This window comes from Hyla sarda, chromosome 2 (genome assembly GCF_029499605.1).
Source record: "Hyla sarda isolate aHylSar1 chromosome 2, aHylSar1.hap1, whole genome shotgun sequence".
Lineage (NCBI taxonomy): Eukaryota > Metazoa > Chordata > Amphibia > Anura > Hylidae > Hyla > Hyla sarda.
In genome coordinates this window covers 15091063-15112751 of record NC_079190.1, presented here as the reverse complement: position 1 = coordinate 15112751, position 21689 = coordinate 15091063, and the positions used below count along the sequence as shown (strand labels likewise).

Genomic DNA, 21689 nt, shown 5'->3' with positions numbered 1-21689 from the left:
ATTGTAAATGACTTCTATTTAAAAATCATAATCCTTCCAGTACTTATCAGCTGCTGTATGCTCCAGAGGAAGTTGTGTAGTTCTTTCCAGTCTGACCACAGTGCTCTCTGCTGACACCTCTGTCTATGTCAGGAACTGTCCAGAGCAGGAGAAAATCCCCATAGCAAACCTCTCCTGCTCTGGACAGTTCCTGACATGGACAGAGGTGTCAGCAGAGAGCACTGTGGTCAGACTGGAAAAACTACACAATTTTCCCTTGAGCAGACAGCAGCTGATAAGCACTGGAAGGATTAAGATTTTTATATAGAAGTAATTTACAAATCTGTTTAACTTACTGGCACCAGTTGATAATAAAAAAAATAAAAAATAAAAGTTTTCCACCACTTAATGGCCTTTAAAAAATTGGACCTTGACGCTTTAAAGAGGTTGTGCGCTGCCCTGCAGTTCGGAGCTCCACTCACAGTGTCCGGAAGTTCATTACTCCGAACGCTATGTGCGGGCTTCCGTGTTCGCAGCCACCGGGGGCATAACGTCCGGCCCCTCTACCAAAGTCTATGGGAAGGGGGCGTGACAGCGGTCGCGCCCCCTTCCCATAGACTTTCATTGAGGGGGCAGGCGTGACGTCACGAGGGGGCGGGCGAGACGTCACGAAGGCAGTGGAACTGGGGAGGAGAACCCGGAGGCAGTGGAACTGAGGAGAGGAACCCACAGGCAGTGGAACTGAGGAGGAGAACCCGGAGGTAGTGGAACTGAGGAGGAGAACCCGGAGGCAGTGGAACTGAGGAGGAGAACCTGGAGGCAGTGGAACTGAGGAGGAGAACCCGGAGGCAGGGGAACTGAGGAGGAGAACCCGGAGGCAGTGGAACTGAGGAGGAGAACCCGGAGGCAGTGGAACTGAGGAGGAGAACCCGGAGGCAGTGGAACTGAGGAGGAGAACCTGGAGGCAGTGGAACTGAGGAGGAGAACCCGGAGGCAGGGGAACTGAGGAGGAGAACCCGGAGGCAGTGGAACTGAGGAGGAGAACCCGGAGGCAGTGGAACTGAGGAGGAGAACCCGGAGGCAGGGGAACTGAGGAGGAGAACCCGGAGGCAGTGGAACTGAGGAGGAGAACCCCGGAGGCAGTGGAACTGAGGAGGAGAACCCACAGGCAGTGGAACTGAGGAGAGGAACCAACAGGCAGTGGAACTGAGGAGGAGATCCGGAGGCAGTGGAACTGAGGAGGAGAACCCGGAGGCATTGGGACTGAGAAGAAGAACCTGTGAGAAGAACATAAAGATGGACAACTGGACATTGTAGGACTGGGATGGAGATTGGTTTGTTTGTTTGTTTGTTTGCTTGTTTGATGGGGAACACTAAAGGCACTGGGACCTTATCAGGCTAAGGTGAAAAACATGGAAGGTTACAAGACTAAGACATAAAATCAGGGGACAAATGAATGAGAATTGGATTGTCCTGTATTAAGATAAGGTTGCAAAATATAGAAATAATTGTGAGTAAGAAGTATAGATATGATGGTTGTAAGTTTGGAGAAAATAACTTAATTTAGTATCCTCCACCAGAATGTTTAGGAATGTATGTCCTTTGTCCAAGAGGAAAAACAACTGGAGGATGTTTTATGGTGAAGCAAGTGTCTACTTGGTGTGGAGAAGGTTCAGGGTAAATGAGTATTTTGGCAAATTTTGTTTGAGTTGTGGGTTGAGAAAGTTGGAAGATACAAAATTAAGATATGGAATAATAGTGGGATTATGGCTAAGGTTAAAGAAGGTTAAAAGACATAATTCAGGAGGAAAAAGTGGATTTATACAAAATTAAGATGGCGACTAGTCAATTTTAGCTGTTAAGTTCATTTATTTATTTTTTTGGTTTGCAATACGTTTATTTGTCTTTTTTGTTGTCTTGTTTTTTTTCTAAAAATTAAGCTTGTCTTTGATGCCCAACTAGATAGGACAGCAGCTCCATGGTTACTATACAGGATCATGTCTGGCGTAGCGTGAAGCGCTCTCTTGGAGAAGAACATTCTACCTCTGACTCTAGTGAGATTTGACATCTTGCCTAAAGAGCGTGAACACACGCAGTCTGTATTGCGCTCTCGTCTGCCAAATCTCCACGCTGAAATGAGGCTTCAGACTACGTTTTGATCTGTATGTCATTTTTTTGCATGGCAGGGATCACTGCTGGTATTGGCAAGGCATTGGTGAGATGGTTTTACCTCAGTGGTTAGGACTTGAATTTTGTAAATATTTTTCCAGGAATACATATGTCTATGGGTTATGTGTAATTTCTCGTCTGCTCCTTGGTCATGTGACTTAAGGCATTACTGTGCATAATAATGTGAAATCGCGGAACATCTGAGAGGTTTTACTGTAAAGATTAAAGGGTTTATCCTGGAAAAATACTTTTTTATATATATATCAACTGGCTCCAGAAAGTTAAACAGATTTGTAAATTACTTCTATTAAAAAAATCTTAATCCTTTCAGTACTTATGAGCTTCTGAAGTTAAGCTTCTTCTTTTCTGTCTAAATCCTCTCTGATGACACCTGTCTTGGGAAACGCCCAGTTTAGAAGAGGTTTGCTATGGGGATTTGCTTCTAAACTGGGCGTTTCCCGAGACAGGTGTCATCAGAGGGAACTTAGACAGAAAAGAACAACCTTAACTTCAGAAGCTCATAAGTACTGAAAGGATTAAGATTTTTTAATAGAAGTCATTTACAAATCTGTTTAACTCTCTGGAGCCAATTGATATATAAAAAAAAGTTTTTCCCTGGAATACCCCTTTAAGAATAAACAAGAAGTGTGGCCTACATAATGAAGAGTCCTACATGATTGGAAATGGGTGACTATTACATACGCTTATTACCCTCCTTTACCTTGCCAAATGATATGTTGGCACATGGTGCAAATGAAGTGTGGTGACACCAAAGTTGTGGTGTGTGACCACTGGGTGTGAAGGGTGTAGGTGGATGGGGCAGATAGTATTAACCCCAGGGGCAAGGTGTTATTAACCCCTAATGTTCGTGATGCCAGAGTGGTTTTTGGGTATCTGGAACCACCCAAACGATATCTCCGCTATCCCAATGGCTAGGCAGTGAAAATGAGAGTCCACGACCAGGTTATGGTTTAACGGAGGCTTTACTGAGGTCAGACAGGTGTTATAGTCTCTACAGCTCGGCCATAATCCCAGAGAGGTGGCCACGAACACATAAGGACCTCGCAGCTTGCTGGGACCACTTATACTTGTAATGGACTTTAGATCATTGACTTTAGGCTTGGCTGGATTGTAGGTAGTGACAGCAGACATAGACTTGTTACCGGAACTAGCACTGAGACATCTGGTTTTGACTGTACCCCAGTAGAAAGCAAAGAGAAAAGAGAGAATTGTAATGGCCGCCCCCTTATAAGGGGGGGGGGGGGGGGGGTCTGAGCCAAAAGCCCATAGGTCAAGCTACGGGTCATGTGTTAAGCTGGTTCCCTCTGAGTAACATAAACATAACGTGACATCTCAAAGGTCCTTTAGACAATTAAATTAGTCCTCCAAAGGTCCTTTTATATACTGTCTATACCTTAGAATACTGACTATATACCTGTGGTGATCCACTGGATGAATGGCAGGACCACGAGTTTTGCGGTGTGAGTGGTGGGATATGATGTTATTTACCCCGGGGTTTGGATGGTATTAACCCATATGTGTTCATGACGCCAGTGGGGTTTTTGGGTTCCGGAACACCACACGCCCCGATTCTCCACTATCCCACGGGCTAATAGTGAATAAAGAGTCCACAACCAGTCATGGTCAAACGGAGGCTTTACTGAATAGGAGACAGGTGTAATTATCTTCACAGCTAAGGCCAGAATTCCCAGAGAGGTGGCCAGGACCCAGAGGACCTCTCAGCTTGCTGGACCAATATACTTGTAATTAACTTGACTTGTACTTAGACTTGACTTGACTATGTGCAGGACTTGACTAGGTTCAGTGACAGCAGACATAGACTTGTAGACTTACTGGAATGACTGTAGCTTTGTGGTACTCCAGATGCTGATCACTTGTCCTGAGATCTCTGGTAGCTGCTTCAGCAAAGACTTAGATGTTACAGCTATGAGGACATAACTCAAAGAGAGCAAATTGCTAATGGCCACCCCTTTATATAGTGGGGGGGGGGAGGCTGGACTATAGCCTATTGGTCAAGCTGAGTGTCATAGGTTAAAGCTGGTGCTCTCTGGGAGTACATGTTACAACAGATCATGTGGCTTAACATAACATGTGACTTACATACAGGTCCTTGAGGCTATCTAGACATAGGATCCTGTCTATGCATTAAAGGAACATACACACATTTATTAAACCAACAGTAGAACAAGGGGAGACCCTGCAGGGGGGCCCCCAGGGTCATTGAGGGACTCAAGGATCGTGTACCTGTACTGGGACATCACATACCTATTACAATAAATAACATTGTACTAACAGCAGGGGAGACACTGCAGAAGAGCCCCCAGGTCACTGAGGGACTCTATGTGACAGGGCCTAAGTGTAGTGCAGGACTATGTTCTGTACTGGGACATTACAGAAGTTTAAATGCATTTGGGGCCTACACAAGTATGTCTGCTGAACCTGGACATTCCCGGAAAAGAATGCTGCATGCAAAAGCTGGATCCATTGCATCCAAAGTACCATCTAATGTCCTGTAGGTCCAAATGGGGCATGACCAGTTCTATGGACCACCTGGCATAGCTTCTGTTATAGTTGTGCCAGATTGAAAAAGACAAAACTGTGTGCTATGTTTTTGATGAGACGACTCCAATAAATGACAGCTATGCTGGATAATCGGACATATGTAATCCTGGTCTTTGTCAATTATCTTCTTAGCTGGATTGCCTGTGCTGTATTGTGATAACCAGGAACCAAATTCTAGGGCTCCGGGGGCCCCAACTATCACCCACCCAGCTAGTGCTCACATCAAGAGGAGAAGTGGTGTTGAATTTTCTGGCTTGGCTGTCTCCATAATGCCCATAGACTCCCCCCCTCCTGTATGTAGGTGTGATGGACAGTCAGGTTGGGCTCCAGGCCCCAGCGGTAGGACACTTGGCATTCCCCAACCTTAAAGGGTCCTCCGGTGAAAACCTTTTTTTTTTTTAAATCAACTGGTGCCAGAAAGTTAAACAGATTTGTAAATTACCTCTATTAAAAAATCTTAATCCTTCCTGTACTTATTAGCTGCTTAATGCTACAGAGGAAATTATTTTCTTTTTGGAACACAGAGCTCTCTGCTGACATCATGAGCACAGTGCCCTCTGCTGACATCTCTGTCCATTTTAGGAACTGTCCAGGGTAAAAGGAAATCCCCATAGCAAACATATGCTGTTCTGGACAGTTCATAAAATGGACAGAGATGTCAGCAGAGAGCACTGTGCTCGTGATGTCAGCAGACAGTTCTGTGTTTCAAAAAGAAAATAATTTCCTCTGTAGCATTAAGCAGCTAATAAGTACAGGAAGGATTAAGATTTTTTTTAATAGAAGTAATTTACAAATCTGTTTAACTTTCTGGCACCAGTTGATTTAAAATCAACTCGTCATGTCATACCCCCGCCCCCTCATGATGTCATGCCCCGGCCCCTCAATGCAAGTCTATGGGAGGGGGCGTGACAGCCGTAGACTTCAATAGAGGGGGCGAGGCTATGACATCATGAGCTCCCGGCACCGGCTCCACCATTCGGAACTGTTTGTTCCAAACGCTGAGCAGTGGAGTACCCCTTTAGAGAGGAGAAACCGATTTGGCAGAGAGACCTTCTGATTTTAAAGACTCCACTTAAGCAGGTGGTGGAGAATCCTAGTAAGGCTTAAAGCTTAGACTTGGTCAGCTGCAATTCTTAGTTAAGCCCAAATGTCCAAACTTCTATCCACAGGTTTCAGGGGACCCAGGGTTCTCTTAGAAACATTAACGGCACCATTACACCACCTCCTCCTCCAGAACTGCTCACACCCGATAAGGAGTCAATGATTTGTATTCCTTGTGCCTAGTTCTGATCTTCCTATCAGCATGGTGCCCAGAGATCTGGATCCGTCTAACCAAGCCACGTTTCTCTACAGAGATCTGGATCCATCTGACCAGGCCACGTTTCTCTACAGAGATCTGGATCCATCTGACCAGGCCACGTTTCTCTACAGAGATCTGGATCCATCTGACGAGGCCATGTTTCTCTACAGAGATCTGGATCCATCTGACCAGGCCATGTCCCTCCACTGCTCAGTGATACAATTGTGGTAAAGGGTATGAGATGCAGGGCAGATGGAATTACCCTAGAGGCAGATGGCATTAACCCCTTGTATTCGTGATGCCAGGGCATGGTTTATCCTCAATACCACCTGAAGATATACCGCTGGATCCTGGGCTAGGCATGGGGGCAATAATGACTCCAATGCCAAGTTACGGACAACGGTAGCTTTACTGAGTGGCAGATGGTAAAGTCTATACAGTGTAACCGGGGCCCACGGAAGTGACCAGTGACTTCAGAGACCTTTAGAGCTTGCTGGGACGTGCAGTGGTTTTGGACAATTAAGTGCAGGCCACGTTGACTTGACAATAGATGACAGTGACTGACTTGACTTGACTGGAGACAGACTAAGCTGTGACTTTATCTTACTTGTAGACTTGTAACTTGTGACTGGACTTGAGGCTCCTATGACTCCAGACACACTTAGGCTCAACTGCACCTCAGCAAAGACTCAGGAACTAAGAGAGAGAAGAGACTCCTCCCAGGGCTTTTATGGGGGAGACTCTGTTGGGGTCACCCTTAAGTCACCTGGTCACTGATACCTCCTGGGTAACAATCACATGACAACTCACATGACAACTGGTGATCACGTGTTAACCTTTCTTAACCCTTTAAGGACCAAGGACGTACCGGTACGTCCTTGGTCCTGCTCTTCTGATATAACGCGGGGTTACACAGTAACCCCGCATCATATCATGGCGGACCCGGCGTCATAGTGAAGCCGGGACCCGCCTCTAATAGCGCGCGGCGCCGCGCGCTATTAACCCTTTAGCCGCGCGCTCAAACCTGAGCTGCGCGGCTAAAAGTGAAAGTGAAAGTTCCCGGCTAGCTCAGTCGAGCTGTTCGGGATAGCCGCGGCTAATCGCGGCATCCCGAACAGCTGACAGGACAGCGGGAGGGCCCCTTCCTGCCTCCTCGCTGTCCGATCGCCGAATGACTGCTCAGTGCCTGAGATCCAGGCATGAGCAGTCATCCGGCAGAATCGTTGATCACTGGTTTCTTATGAGAAACCAGTGATCAACATAGAAGATCAGTGTGTGCAGTGTTATAGGTCCCTATGGGACCTATAACACTGCAAAAAAAAAGTGAAAAAAAAAAGTGAATAAAGATCATTTAACTCCTCCCCTATTAAAAGTTTGAATCACCCCCCTTTTCCAATAAAAAAAAAAACACAGTGTAAATAAAAATAAAAATAAACATATGTGGTATCACCGCGTGCGGAAATGTCCGAATTATAAAAATATATCATTAATTAAACCGCTCGGTCAATGGCGTGCGCGCAAAAAAATTCCAAAGTCCAAAATAGTGCATTTTTGGTCACTTTTTATATCATTTAAAAATGAATAAAAAGTGATCAATAAGTCCTATCAATGCAAAAATGGTACCGTTAAAAACTTCAGATCACGGCGCAAAAAATGAGCGCTCATACCGCCCCATACACGGAAAAATAAAAAAGTTATAGGGGTCAGAAGATGACAATTTTAAACGTATTAATTTTCCTGCATGTAGTTATGATTTTTTCCAGAAGTCCGACAAAATCAAACCTATATAAGTAGGGTATCATTTTAATCGTATGGACCTACAGAATACATATCAGGTGTCATTTTTACCGAAAAATGTACTACGTAGAAACGGAAGCCCCCAAAAGTTACAAAACAGCGTTTTTTTTTTCAATTTTGTCGCACAATGATTTTTTTTCCCGCTTCACCATAGATTTTTGGGCAAAATGACTGACGTCATTACAAAGTAGAATTGGTGGCGCAAAAAATAAGCCATCATATGGATTTTTAGGTGTAAATTTGAAAGAGTTATGATTTTTTAAAGGCAAGGAGCAAAAAACGAAAATGCAAAAACGGAAAAACCTCCGGTCCTTAAGGGGTTAAAGATACAACATTCTTATATACAAAACATAGGGGATAATGTACAATTACAGTAGAACAGATCCAGGGGACACTGCAGGGAGGCTGCCTGACAGGACAGCAAGGGTACGGGGTAACAACTCCCGTACTGGGCCACCTCACAATTTTAGCATCTTTTTTGGGCCACTGGAGTCTTTCTGTTTCTTTTACACACAATGGGGGAGATTTATCAAAACCTGTGCAGAGGAAGAGTGGTGCAGTTGCCCATAGCAACCAATCAGATTGCTTCTTTCATTTTCCACAGGCCTCTAAAGAGGCCTGTGGAAAATGAAAGAAGCAATCTGATTGGTTGCTATGGGCAACTACACCACTCTTCCTCTGCACAGGTTTTGATAAATCTCCCCAAATGACCCTGGAGCTGCGTTTATATGCCGTCCGTGATAAGGAATGGCAGGTTGCGCGTACTGACATCTTATTTGGACACCATTGTTGTATTGTGTTGCCGCTAACTGACTGTGCACTGACCCTGATTCCTGACCCTTTTCAGTGTATACGTATAGACTATGTTGGCATCGTGGGGATGTTTAGGCCTACTGTACTGGATGGTTTCCTGACTTTGTACCCTACATGAAGCCATTAGATCTGCATAAATAATGGACGTGATCCCCTTGTCATCGAGCAGCCACGGAAGATTCAGGTCTCCGGCCTTACATTTATGAATGTTTATTTGGGCAGGAAATCTCGGTGCACTGTCTGGTATAATGACTTCCTGAGGCCTGGCGCACTGCCCGCACATTATCTTCAGTTCAAACTTCTCCGCAAAATCCAGAAATTGATTTTCTACACCCACTCCGCCTAATTAATAAGAACTCTTACTGCGGAAGATTCATTAGAAGTCATGGTGTTACTTTGTGGTTTGATTCTGTACGTATCAGAAATGCACGAGAAGAGCAGGCAGCCATTTTATGTGGGAACAACATACCGACGCCCACCTAGGGGTGGTATCTAAAGGTTTTGGGCCCCAATGCTGAATCTGAAACGGGCCCCCTAACTATGTACTATGCGTAATACTGATGTCTTATGTGGTAGACAGGGCCCAGAAGCGTCTGGAACCCCCGATAGCTACAATCCTGAGGACACCCACTCAGAGAGAGAGCACTGACATTGACATGAGGTACAATTGGTCAGGATTATATATATATATATATATATATATATATATATATATATATATGGAGATTTATCAAAACCTGTCCAGAGGAAAAGTTGCTGAGTTGCCCATAGCAACCAATCAGATCGCTTCTTTTATTTTTCAGAGGCCTTTAGGCCTCTGAAAAATGAAAGAAGCGATCTGATTGGTTGCTATGGGCAACTCTGCAACTTTAGGCCTCTGAAAAATGAAAGAAGCGATCTGATTGGTTGCTATGGGCAACTCAGCAACTTTAGGCCTCTGAAAAATGAAAGAAGCGATCTGATTGGTGCTATGGGCAACTCAGCAACTTTAGGCCTCTGGAAAATGAAAGCAGCGATCTGATTGGTTGCTATGGGCAACTCAGCAACTTTAGGCCTCTGAAAAATGAAAGAAGCGATCTGATTGGTTGCTATGGGCAACTCAGCAACTTTAGGCCTCTGGAAAATTAAAGCAGCGATCTGATTGGTTGCTATGGGCAACTGAGCAACTTTAGGCCTCTGGAAAATGAAAGCAGCGATCTGATTGGTTGCTATGGGCAACTCAGCAACTTTAGGCCTCTGAAAAATGAAAGAAGCGATCTGATTGGTTGCTATGGGCAACTCAGCAACTTTAGGCCTCTGAAAAATGAAAGAAGCGATCTGATTGGTTGCTATGGGCAACTCAGCAACTTTAGGCCTCTGGAAAATGAAAGCAGCGATCTGATTGGTTGCTATGGGCAACTCAGCAACTTTAGGCCTCTGAAAAATGAAAGAAGCGATCTGATTGGTGCTATGGGCAACTCAGCAACTTTAGGCCTCTGAAAAATGAAAGCAGCAATCTGATTGGTTGCTATGGGCAACTCAGCAACTTTAGGCCCCTGAAAAATGAAAGAAGTGATCTGATTGGTTGCTATGGGCAACTCAGCAACTTTAGGCCTCTGAAAAATGAAAGAAGTGATCTGATTGGTTGCTATGGGCAACTCAGCAACTTTAGGCCTCTGAAAAATGAAAGAAGCGATCTGATTGGTTTCTATGGGCAACTCAGCAACTTTAGGCCTCTGGAAAATGAAAGCAGCGATCTGATTGGTTGCTATGGGCAACTCAGCAACTTTAGGCCTCTGAAAAATGAAAGAAGCGATCTGATTGGTTGCTATGGGCAACTCAGCAACTTTAGGCCTCTGGAAAATTAAAGCAGCGATCTGATTGGTTGCTATGGGCAACTGAGCAACTTTAGGCCTCTGGAAAATGAAAGCAGCGATCTGATTGGTTGCTATGGGCAACTCAGCAACTTTAGGCCTCTGAAAAATGAAAGAAGCGATCTGATTGGTTGCTATGGGCAACTCAGCAACTTTAGGCCTCTGAAAAATGAAAGAAGCGATCTGATTGGTTGCTATGGGCAACTCAGCAACTTTAGGCCTCTGGAAAATGAAAGCAGCGATCTGATTGGTTGCTATGGGCAACTCAGCAACTTTAGGCCTCTGAAAAATGAAAGAAGCGATCTGATTGGTGCTATGGGCAACTCAGCAACTTTAGGCCTCTGAAAAATGAAAGCAGCAATCTGATTGGTTGCTATGGGCAACTCAGCAACTTTAGGCCCCTGAAAAATGAAAGAAGTGATCTGATTGGTTGCTATGGGCAACTCAGCAACTTTAGGCCTCTGAAAAATGAAAGAAGTGATCTGATTGGTTGCTATGGGCAACTCAGCAACTTTAGGCCTCTGAAAAATGAAAGAAGCGATCTGATTGGTTTCTATGGGCAACTCAGCAACTTTAGGCCCCTGAAAAATGAAAGAAGCGATCTGATTGGTTTCTATGGGCAACTCAGCAACTTTAGGCCCCTGAAAAATGAAAGAAGCGATCTGATTGGTGCTATGGGCAACTCAGCAACTTTAGGCCCCTGAAAAATGAAAGAAGTGATCTGATTGGTTGCTATGGGCAACTCAGCAACTTTAGGCCTCTGAAAAATGAAAGAAGCGATCTGATTGGTTTCTATGGGCAACTCAGCAACTTTAGGCCCCTGAAAAATGAAAGAAGCGATCTGATTGGTGCTATGGGCAACTCAGCAACTTTAGGCCTCTGAAAAAATGAAAGAAGTGATCTGATTGGTTGCTATGGGCAACTCAGCAACTTTAGGCCTCTGAAAAATGAAAGCAGCGATCTGATTGGTTGCTATGGGCAACTCAGCAACTTTAGGCCTCTGGAAAATGAAAGCAGCGATCTGATTGGTTGCTATGGGCAACTCAGCAACTTTTCCTCTGGACAGGTTTTGATAAATCTCCCCATAGACTCTATTTAGGATGCATTTCTAACTAGACATGTGCACATCGAAAAAATTTGGTTCTGTTAAGTTTAGTTATGTTAAGCACATTTTTTTAGTTCTTTTTCTTTTGTTTTCAACCGCTTGGAGTGGCAGCGGGGGTCGTGGAGTCACCTTCACGCCCCTCGTGATGTCAAGCCACACACCCTCAATGCAAGTCTATGGGAGGGGGCCACGCCCCCTCAATGCAAGTCTATTGGAGGGGGCGTGGTGGCTGCCACGCCCCCGCCCATAGACTTGCATTGAGGGGGTGTGACGTGATGTCACGAAGGGAGTGGCAGTGACGTCACGACCCCCGCCGCCTGCTCCAAGCGTTCGGAACAAAATGTTCCGGACGCTAGGGCAGCGGAGTCCCCCTTTAAGTCTAGCTAGGTCTTTGTAATACAAGGTGCAGACTATTTGGATTAAAGAGTGTCTGTTGCCGATGAGTATAAAATTGGCGCTCTCAGTGATGTTTTGGCGTTGGTGTCCAGAGCGTGTGGTACTTCACGTTCTGAGCCCGTGCCTTGGATCACTCCCGTTTAGTGGTCAGCCTTATGTCAGCCTTATCTGCCTCAGAAATAAGACAGAATTGGGGTTGAATAAATGAACATGTAATGTAACGTTCCTGCCAGAAAACTGCGTCCATCCTCATAAATTCCATGAATTATGCATGGTTTCCTTTTGTGGTGTGATATTTTCACTTGGCGCGTTCCGATCTTTTGCTTGTTTTACGTGGTTTTGACTGAAGGGTTGGTTCTGGAGTTCATTGGTCATTTGCATTTTTGACATTTTTTTTCGTAGTCATGAACCCAACAAGAGCAATAATAACCAAAACAAGACAAAAATACCCTTTTATATGGATGACAACTCCTTTAAAGGGGTACTCCACTGGAAAACAGATTTGTAAATTACTTCTATCTTAATCCTTCCAGTACTTATTAGCTGCTATATTCTCCAAAGAAGTTATTTTCTTTTTGAATTTCCTTTGTCTGACCACAGTGCTCTCTGCTGACACCCCTGTCCAGAGCAGGATATGTTTGCTGTCAGGATTCGGCAGGCTGGAGGTGGATCCTCTGTGTCAGAGAGGGATTGGCGTGGACCGTGTCGGTGGACCGGTTCTAAGTTGCTACTGGTTTTCACCAGAGCCCGCCGCAAAGCGGGATGGACTTGCAGCGGCGGTAGCAACCAGGTCGTATCCACCGGCAACGGCTCAACCTCTCTGACTGCTGAGATAGGCGCGGTACAAGGGATGAGACAAGAGCAGGGTCGGACGTAGCAGAAGGTCAGGGCAGGCAGCAAGGATCGTAGTCAGGGGCAACGGCAAGAGGTCTGGAACACTGGCTAGGAACACACAAGGGAACGCTTTCACTGGCACAATGGCAACAAGATCCGGCAAGGAAGTGCAGGGGAATAGAGGTGATATAGGGAAGTGCACAGGTGAAGACACTAATTAAAACCCATGCGCCAATCAGTGGCGCAGCGGCCCTTTAAATCGCAAAGACCCGGTGCGCGCGCGCCCTAGGGAGCGCACACCTGGGCAGCACAGACAGGGAGCGAGTCGGGTAAGCGGGTCGGGATGCGCATCACGAGCGGGCGCGTCCCGCATCGCAAATCGCATCCCGGCTGGGGACATTATCGCAGCGCACCCGGTCAGCGGGTCTGACCGGGGCGCTGCGAACTGGAGAACGCTGTGAGCGTTTCGGGGAGGAGCGGGGACCTGGAGCGCTCGGCGTAACATTTGCTGTGGGGATTTGCTTGTACTCTGGACAGTTTCCTGAGGAAACTTGCTCACACCACAAAAGGCACACTGCCCAACCAAAAGTACGTGCATGTGCAACCAGACCCACAAGCATACATTAAAATGTACCTGTCACCAAATAAACTGTTCTAATTCAGGCTATGTTTCCTAACTACTCCTAACACCCCTCCAGCCCTGAAAATGCTGTGTATCTTACTTTTATTCTTGCTCACATAGTGCAATTTCCCAGCAGGAGAAAGTGGGCGTTTCCCAGCAGACATGACATTACTGAAGCCTGCTGGGGGACCACTTCTGCCCTCACATGGTTGCAGTGCTGTGATGAATAGAAGACCTCAGGCTCTGTGCATGTTTAAGTCTGTGTTGCTATCAGTAAGGCTCTCCTTCAGCTGTTAGTCTGTGTGGCTTTCTGTGAGAATCTGTGGAGCTTTCACTTACTGTGCAGCTGTCAATCAAGCTTAGTACAGAGAAACACTTCCTGAGTTTGGACTCCTGTCTGGCCAGGAGGAGACCGAACTCACTGTATTTATTGCGGCATGGAACAGAACAGAGTCACCTAGTGGCTGTTTTCTATATTACATTTTAAACATATTTATGTTGATAATTTTAACAGCAAGTGAATCAGAAAGTGTCTGCCAATTACACAAGGAACACTATTTTGAAAGTTTTATTTGGTGACAGGTACTCTTTTTAACATGGATGCTTTATTTTAGAAAGTCAGGCAGCTCAGCTCAATTGAAAAAAACCAACTGCTAACCTGCAATTCCTTCCACAACCTGTGAACAGTTGTGGTGCTGATTTTGGAAGAAAGTTAAATTTTTCTAACCCTAGACTAACCCTAACATTAAAGGGGTACTCCGCTGCTCAACGCTGGAGCCGGCGCCGGGAGCTCGTGACATCATAGCCCCACCCCCTCATGACATCACACCCCGCCCCCTCAGTGCAAGTTTATGGGAGGGGGCGTGATGCCCCCTCCCATAGACTTGCATTGAGGGGGCAGGGCGTGATGTCATGAGGGGGCGGGGCTATGACGTCACGAGCTGCCGGCTCCAGCATTCGGAGCAGTTTGTTCCAAACGCTGAGCAGCGGAGTACCCCTTTAATAGGGCTTGTGTGATATTATGTACTGGTGATAACGTGCTGAATTTTTTTTCTTCTCTCTCTTTTTAGGGTTACATGAAACCATTGAAGCAGCCGGAGAATTCCATCTTGGTTGACCCCTCTCTGGTGGACGAGATCTTTGACCAGATCCCGGAGCTGTTGGAGCACCACGAGCAGTTCCTCGAGCAGGTCAACCACTGTGTGCACAACTGGCTGGACATCCAGACTGTGGGGGACATGCTGGGCCAGTCGGTAGGTAACAAGGACCCTGTCGGAACCATCTTAGAACCTTCTCAGTTGGGGCATCACAGCTGTTTCTGAGAAGGTTCCATGATGTCTATATCACCACGACTAGAAGACGTTAGTCAGTACAAACCTAAGAGGGTGTCTGCTCTGTGTCGGTCTATCTGATATTGCTAAAGTGTGAGATCTAGGCCATGGCATGGTAAGAGCTACAGTCGCGGACCTCAGAGGACCAGCACGGACTCAAGTTGTTCTTTCTCGTCCTATTTGATCCATTACTTAAAGGGGTACTCCGCTGCTCAGCGTTTGGAACAAACTGTTCCAAATGCTGGAGCCGGCGGCAGGAGCTCGTGACGTCAAAGCCCTGCCCCCTCATGATGTCACGCCCGCCCCCTCAATGCAAGTCTATGGGAGGGGGCGTGACAGCCGTCACGCCCCCTCCCATAGACTTGCATTGAGGGGGTGGGGCATGATGTCATGAGGGGGCGGGGCTATGACACCACGAGCTACTTACGCCGGCTCCAGCGTTCGGAACAGTTTTTGTTCCAAAACGCTGAGCAGCGGAGTACCCCTTTAACCCTTTCCTCCCTGGAATAACTTTTGTCTATGTGGCACCTACATGACAGCCCGAATGCAAAAAGAGCGCAATCTCCTCCTATTCGAGTTTCCGTTCATTACAAAACATTATTGGAACGTTACTGTAGCCATGGCCGCACACATTCTTATGTGATGTTACACTGGATCTGTCCCATGGCTGCCTATCCCCCCCCCCCCCCCCCCCCCCCCCACCCCAATTCATTACTACATGGCGTCTCTATGGAAAATCGTCTCGTATTTAATTCTACACTGCGAGAAGGACGCGTGTTACATCCCGGAGGCGTCTTGTTCATTATCTGACCCCGATTAAAGCTTTGATGTCGTATTCTACATGATCAAAACCGATCGCAAATCCCGGGATATCTCATCATGTAATATCTGTGGCTCCCCGAGTGCCTCCTGACTCTTACAATAGAAGTGAATTATGGTTATAATCAGGGTTATAGTCTTCTATGTATAAAACGGAATTGTATTAAAGGGGTACTCCGGTGGAAAACATATTTTTGTTTTTTAAATCTACTGGTGCCAGAAAGTTAAACAGATTTGTAAATTACTTCTATTAAAAAAAACTTTACCCTTCCAGTACTTATTACAGAGGAAATTCTCTTATTTTTGAATTTATTTTTTTTTTGTCTTGTCCACAGTGCTCTCTGCTGACACATCTGTCCATGTCACGAACTGTCCGGAGCAGCATAGGTTTGCTATGAGGATTTTCTCCTGCTCTGGACAGTTCCTGACACGGACAGAGGTGTCAGCAGAGAGCACTGTGGACAAGACAAAAAAGAAATTCAAAAAGAAAAGAATTTCCTCTGTAGCATACTGCTGCTAAAAAGTACTGGAAGGATTAAGATTTTTTAATAGAAGTAATTTACAAATCTGTTTAACTTTCTTGCACCAGTAGATTGAAAAAAAATGTTTTCCACCAGAGTACCCCTTTCAGGCCATGCCATGTCGAGAGTAATAGTGTTATGTGAATAGAATGTAATAAAACTGTATTGTGAACCTGTTGGGGGTTGTAGTGATATATATAATAGAACTGGTTGGTCATATGGGGAGTATTAGTCTTTTATGTATACAGTATAATAGCATTGTATGTTGATCCTGTTGGGGATTGTAGTGCTGCTGTGCATATATACAATATAGAAGAGTTGTATTATGATCATGTCCGGTGGTTGGTCATATTGGGGGTAGTAATCTTCTATATATAGCGTATAATAGAATTAAATTATGTCCATGTCCTCTAGGGGGTCATATTGGGGGTAGTAGTCTTCTATGTATAATGTATAATAGAATTGTATTATGGTCTTGTCCAGTGGTTCTTCAAATTAAAGGGGTATTCTGGAAAAACCTTTTTTTTTTGTATATCAACTGGTTCCACAAAGTTAAACAGATTTGTAAATTACTTCTATTAAAAAAACTTAATCCTTTCAGTACTTATGAGCTTCTGAAGTTAAGGTTGTTCTTTTCTGTCTAAGTGCTCTCTGCTGACACGTGTCTCGGGAAACGCCCAGTTTAGAAGCAAATCCCCATAGCAAACCTCTTCTACTCTGTGCAGTTCCCGAGACACGTGTCATCAGAGAGCACTTAGACAAAAAAGAACAACCTTAACTTCAGATGCTCATAAGTACTGAAAGGATTAAGATTTTTTAATAGAAGTAATTTACAAATCTGTTTAACTTTCTGGAGCCAGTTGATATTTAAAATTTTTTTTTTTTTTCCTGGATAACCCCTTTTAAAGGGGTACTCCGCCCCTAGACATCTTATCCCCTATCCAAAGGATAGGGGATAATATGTCAGATCGCCGCGGTGCCGCTGCTGGGGATCCCCGCTGTGGCACCCCGCTATCATTACTGCACAGAGCGAGTTCGCTCTGCACGTAATGACGCGCAATACAGGGGCCGGAGCATCGTTAAGTCACGGCTCCGCCCCTCGTGACATCACGGCCCGTCCCCTTTCAATACCAGTCTATGGGAGGGGACGGGGCGGTCGTCACACCCCCTGCCATAGACTTGCATTAAGGGGACGGGCCGTGATGTCACGAGGGGCGGAGCCAAACTCGCTCTGTGCTGTAATGATAGCGCAGTGCCGCAGTGGCGATCCCCGGGATCCCCAGCAGCGGCACCGCGGCGATCTGACATCTTATCCCCTATCCTTTGGATAGGGGATAAGATGTCTAGGGGCGGAGTACCCCTTTAAGGGTAGTAGTCTCCTATGTATAGGGTATAATAGAATTTAATTGAATTTAATTATGGTTGTGTCCAATAGTTGGTCATATTGGAGGGTGTAGTGTTTTACGTATAGAGCAGTGTTTCCTAATCCAGTGTGCCTCCAGCTGTTGCAAAGCTACAACTCCCAGCATGCCCGGACAGCCGTTGGCTGTCCGTGCATTCTGGGAGTTGTAGTTTTGCAACAGCTGGAGGCACACTGGTTTGAAAATACTGATATAGAGTATAGTAGAACACTCCAATCCCCAATATGATTATAATTCAATTCTATTATGCTCTTTACTTAAAACACTACAACCCCAAACAAGACCAACTACTGGACATGAACATAATACAATTCTATTATATTCTACGCACAGACCACAGCAAATGACCATAATACAATTATAATCTATATATGCACTTCACTACAATCCCCAACATGACCCTTAGACATGAATATAATACAATTTTTATATACACTATACATATGTGGTGAGGATGTAATGAGGGAAGATGGAATTACCCTAGGGGCAGATGGCATTAACCCCTTGTGTTCGTGACGCCAGGGCGTGGTTTATCCTCAATACCCCCCGAAGGTATACCACTGGATCCTGGGCTAGGCAAGGGGGCAAATAATGACTCAAATTACGGAACAACGGCAGCTTTTCGGAGTCAGACAGATGGAACAGTCTATTCAGCTTGGCCAGGAGAAGTAGGTGACCAGTGACTTCAGAGACCTCAGGGCTTGCTGGGACTTAGTGGACTTGGACAATTTGATGCAGGCCACATTGACTTGAGACAGGTTGACTTTGACTGACTTTACTGAGACTGACTCTACCCTGTTTGTAGCTTACCAGGTTTTGACTTGGACCTGTGGGGTAGTGGACTTGTGGATCCGTGGCTGCGTGGTAGACTTTAGGCCTCTACTTACACCTAGGACTTGACCCCACTGCAACTCAGCTAAGCGGGAACTAAGAGAGCAAGAGCTCCAAGAGAGCGAGCTAGCTCCACCCAGAGCTTATATGGGGGAGACTAGGAGGGGTCCCATAGGTCATCCTTAGGTCACATGGTCACTGATGCCTCACTTGGTTACAATCACATGACAACAGGGGGGGGGGCAGGGGTCACTGTATGGAGTCTGCTGGACAGGGCTGCTAGGGTACTGGGCCACCACACACAAAACCCTGCAACCCCTAATGTGATTAAAATGCAATTCTATATAGAGAGAATAATAGAATTGCCTTATGGTCATGTCTAGTGGTTGGTCATGTTGAGGGTTGTATATTTCTATGTATAAAGTATAATAGAATCATATTCTGGTTTGTGCCCAGTGATCAGAGGTGACAACAAGGCGTATTACATCCCGATAGTATCTTATTCATTATGTGACCATGTTGGGGATTGTAGTGTTCTATGTATAATAGAACTATATTATGGTCTGGTGGTTGGGGGTTGCAGTGGTGTCATTTCGGCCATATTGTTTTTTCCTTGTCCTATGAGAGAAGAAAGCACGACGGCGGATGTGGCATTTAATATTATATTTACTCTTACAGTTTTCCAAGGAAATCCTGGTCAGCATCTACTCAGCTTACATCGATAATTTTCTCAATGCCAAGGATGCGGTCCGGATAGCCAAGGAGGCCCGTCCTGCTTTCATCAAGTTTCTGGAGGTATGTCGATGCTCTGCGCAGGTGGATTGTACATGGACATTTGTATATAGTGTAATCTTAGGATGGTGCAGTAGATTTTTAGCTCACGTTTCGGGGCTTCATCATGGAATACGTTGTCAACCTTGTATTCTGCGCCATAAGAATTGTACCCATATTTACACTAACCTGAAGAATTGTACCTCAAGACTCAGACTGGCAACCAACACAAGGTGCTTAGTCCAGACCCTATACCTAAAAGATATTGTCATCTTGAAATACCCAACATACAGGTTTCTCTATAGACCTTGAACCCATACCAAACACAGAGCTTCTATTCCAGACCATGTATCCATCCCCAATGTAGAGCTTCAACTCCAGGCCTTGTATCCATACCAAACATAGACCTTCATCTCCAGACCTTGTATCCATACCAAACACAGACCTTCATCTCCAGACCTTGCATCCATACCAAACATAGACCTTCATCTCCAGACATTGTTTCCCTACCCAACATAGACCTTCATCTCTAGACTTTGTATCCATACCAAACATAGACCTTCATCTCCAGACCTTGTATCCATACCCAGTGTAGAGAGCTTCAACTCCAGGCCTTGTATCCATACCAAACACAGATCTTCTATTCCAGACCATGTATCCATACCCAGTGTAGTGCTTCATCTCCAGGCCTTGTATCCATACCCAACATAGACCTTCATCTCCAGACCTTGTATCCATACCCAACATAGACCTTCATCTCCAGACCTTGTATCCATACCCAACATAGACCTTCATCTCCAGACCTTGTATCCATACCCAACATAGACCTTCATCTCCAGACCTTGTATCCATACCCAACATAGACCTTCATCTCCAGACCTTGTATCCATATCCAACATAGACCTTCATCTCCAGATCTTGTATCCATACCCAACATAGACCTTCATCTCCAGACCTTGTATCCATACCAAACATAGACCTTCATCTCCAGACCTTGTATCCATACCCAACATAGACCTTCATCTCCAGACATTCTATCCATACCAAACATAGACCTTCATCTCCAGACCTTGTATCCATACCAAACATAGACCTTCATCTCCAGACCTTGTATCCATACCCAACATAGAACTTCATCTCCAGACCTTGTATCCATACCCAACATAGACCTTCATCTCCAGACCTTGTATCCATACCCAACATAGACCTTCATCTCCAGACCTTGTATCCATACCCAACATAGACCTTCATCTCCAGACCTTGTATCCATACCCAACATAGACCTTCATCTCCAGATCTTGTATCCATACCAAACACAGACCTTCATCTCCAGACCTTGTATCCATACCCAGTATAGTGCTTCAACTCCAGGCCTTGTATCCATACCCAACATAGACCATCATCTCCAGACCTTGTATCCAATAGACCTTCATCTCCATGCCTTGTATCCTTACCCAACATAGAACTTCATCTCCAGACATTCTATCCATACCAAACATAGACCTTCATCTCCAGACCTTGTATCCATACCAAACATAGACCTTCATCTCCAGACCTTGTATCCATACCCAACATAGAACTTCATCTCCAGACCTTGTATCCATACCCAACATAGAACTTCATCTCCAGACCTTGTATCCATACCCAACATAGACCTTCATCTCCAGACCTTGTATCCATACCCAACATAGACCTTCATCTCCAGACCTTGTATCCATACCCAACATAGACCTTCATCTCCAGACCTTGTATCCATACCCAACATAGACCTTCATCTCCAGACCTTGTATCCATACCCAACATAGACCTTGATCTCCAGACCTTGTATCCATACCCAGGAGAGAATGTAGGAAAAAACAGGAACAGAAAAGATAGGCGCTATCTAAGTGCCATTAAACCTTGATATAAAATATTGATGATAATGATGAAAATACTGCTGCACATAGAGATGGAAAACAACACCAAAAATAATAAAATAGTATGTGCAGGATGTGGCAGGTGATTGATGGTATCACACTCACCTATTTGTGTTGTGCTTCAGGCACAACACTGTTAAAGGGGTACTCCGCTGCTTAGCGTTTGGAACAAACTGTTCCGAACGCTGGAGCCGGCGCCGGGAGCTTGTGATGTCATAGCTCCTCCCCATCATGATGTCACGTCCCGCCCCCTCAATGCAAGTCTATGGGAGGGGGCGTGACAGCTGTCACGCCCCCTCCCATAGACTTGCATTGAGGGGGATGCTCTCCACATGCGTAAATGTCCGAACTATAAAAATATAATTCAAAAACCCAAAAAAGGGGGGCCCTTTGGAAGTCACATAACATACGCAAAACGTAGTATAAATACACGGAGAACCAGCGTATAGTGAATCAAAGATAGAAAAAGTTTATTTCAATACAAATCATTTAAAACAGTCACAGACAAGAAAATAGCCTTAAAAGCAAGGAAAAACTGACAGTGAAAACCGAAGAAATGGAGTCCAGCACTTGGAATGAAATCCCAATATAATCCCCAGATATATACAACCTTGATCACCAAGGTAAA

At 45.2% G+C, this 21689-nt stretch overlaps 1 protein-coding gene across 2 annotated transcripts in view; it reads left to right on the top strand.

Moving 5' to 3' along the window:
- The window catches only part of ARHGEF17 (Rho guanine nucleotide exchange factor 17), a 294467-nt gene that overhangs the window by 203654 nt on the left and 69124 nt on the right, over window positions 1-21689 (top strand). For both annotated transcript variants that reach the window (XM_056561223.1, XM_056561222.1), the window contains exons 4-5: window positions 14522-14704; window positions 19053-19169. In XM_056561223.1, coding sequence (XP_056417198.1) covers window positions 14522-14704; window positions 19053-19169 — 300 coding nt within the window. The remainder of the gene's footprint in view (window positions 1-14521; window positions 14705-19052; window positions 19170-21689) is intronic.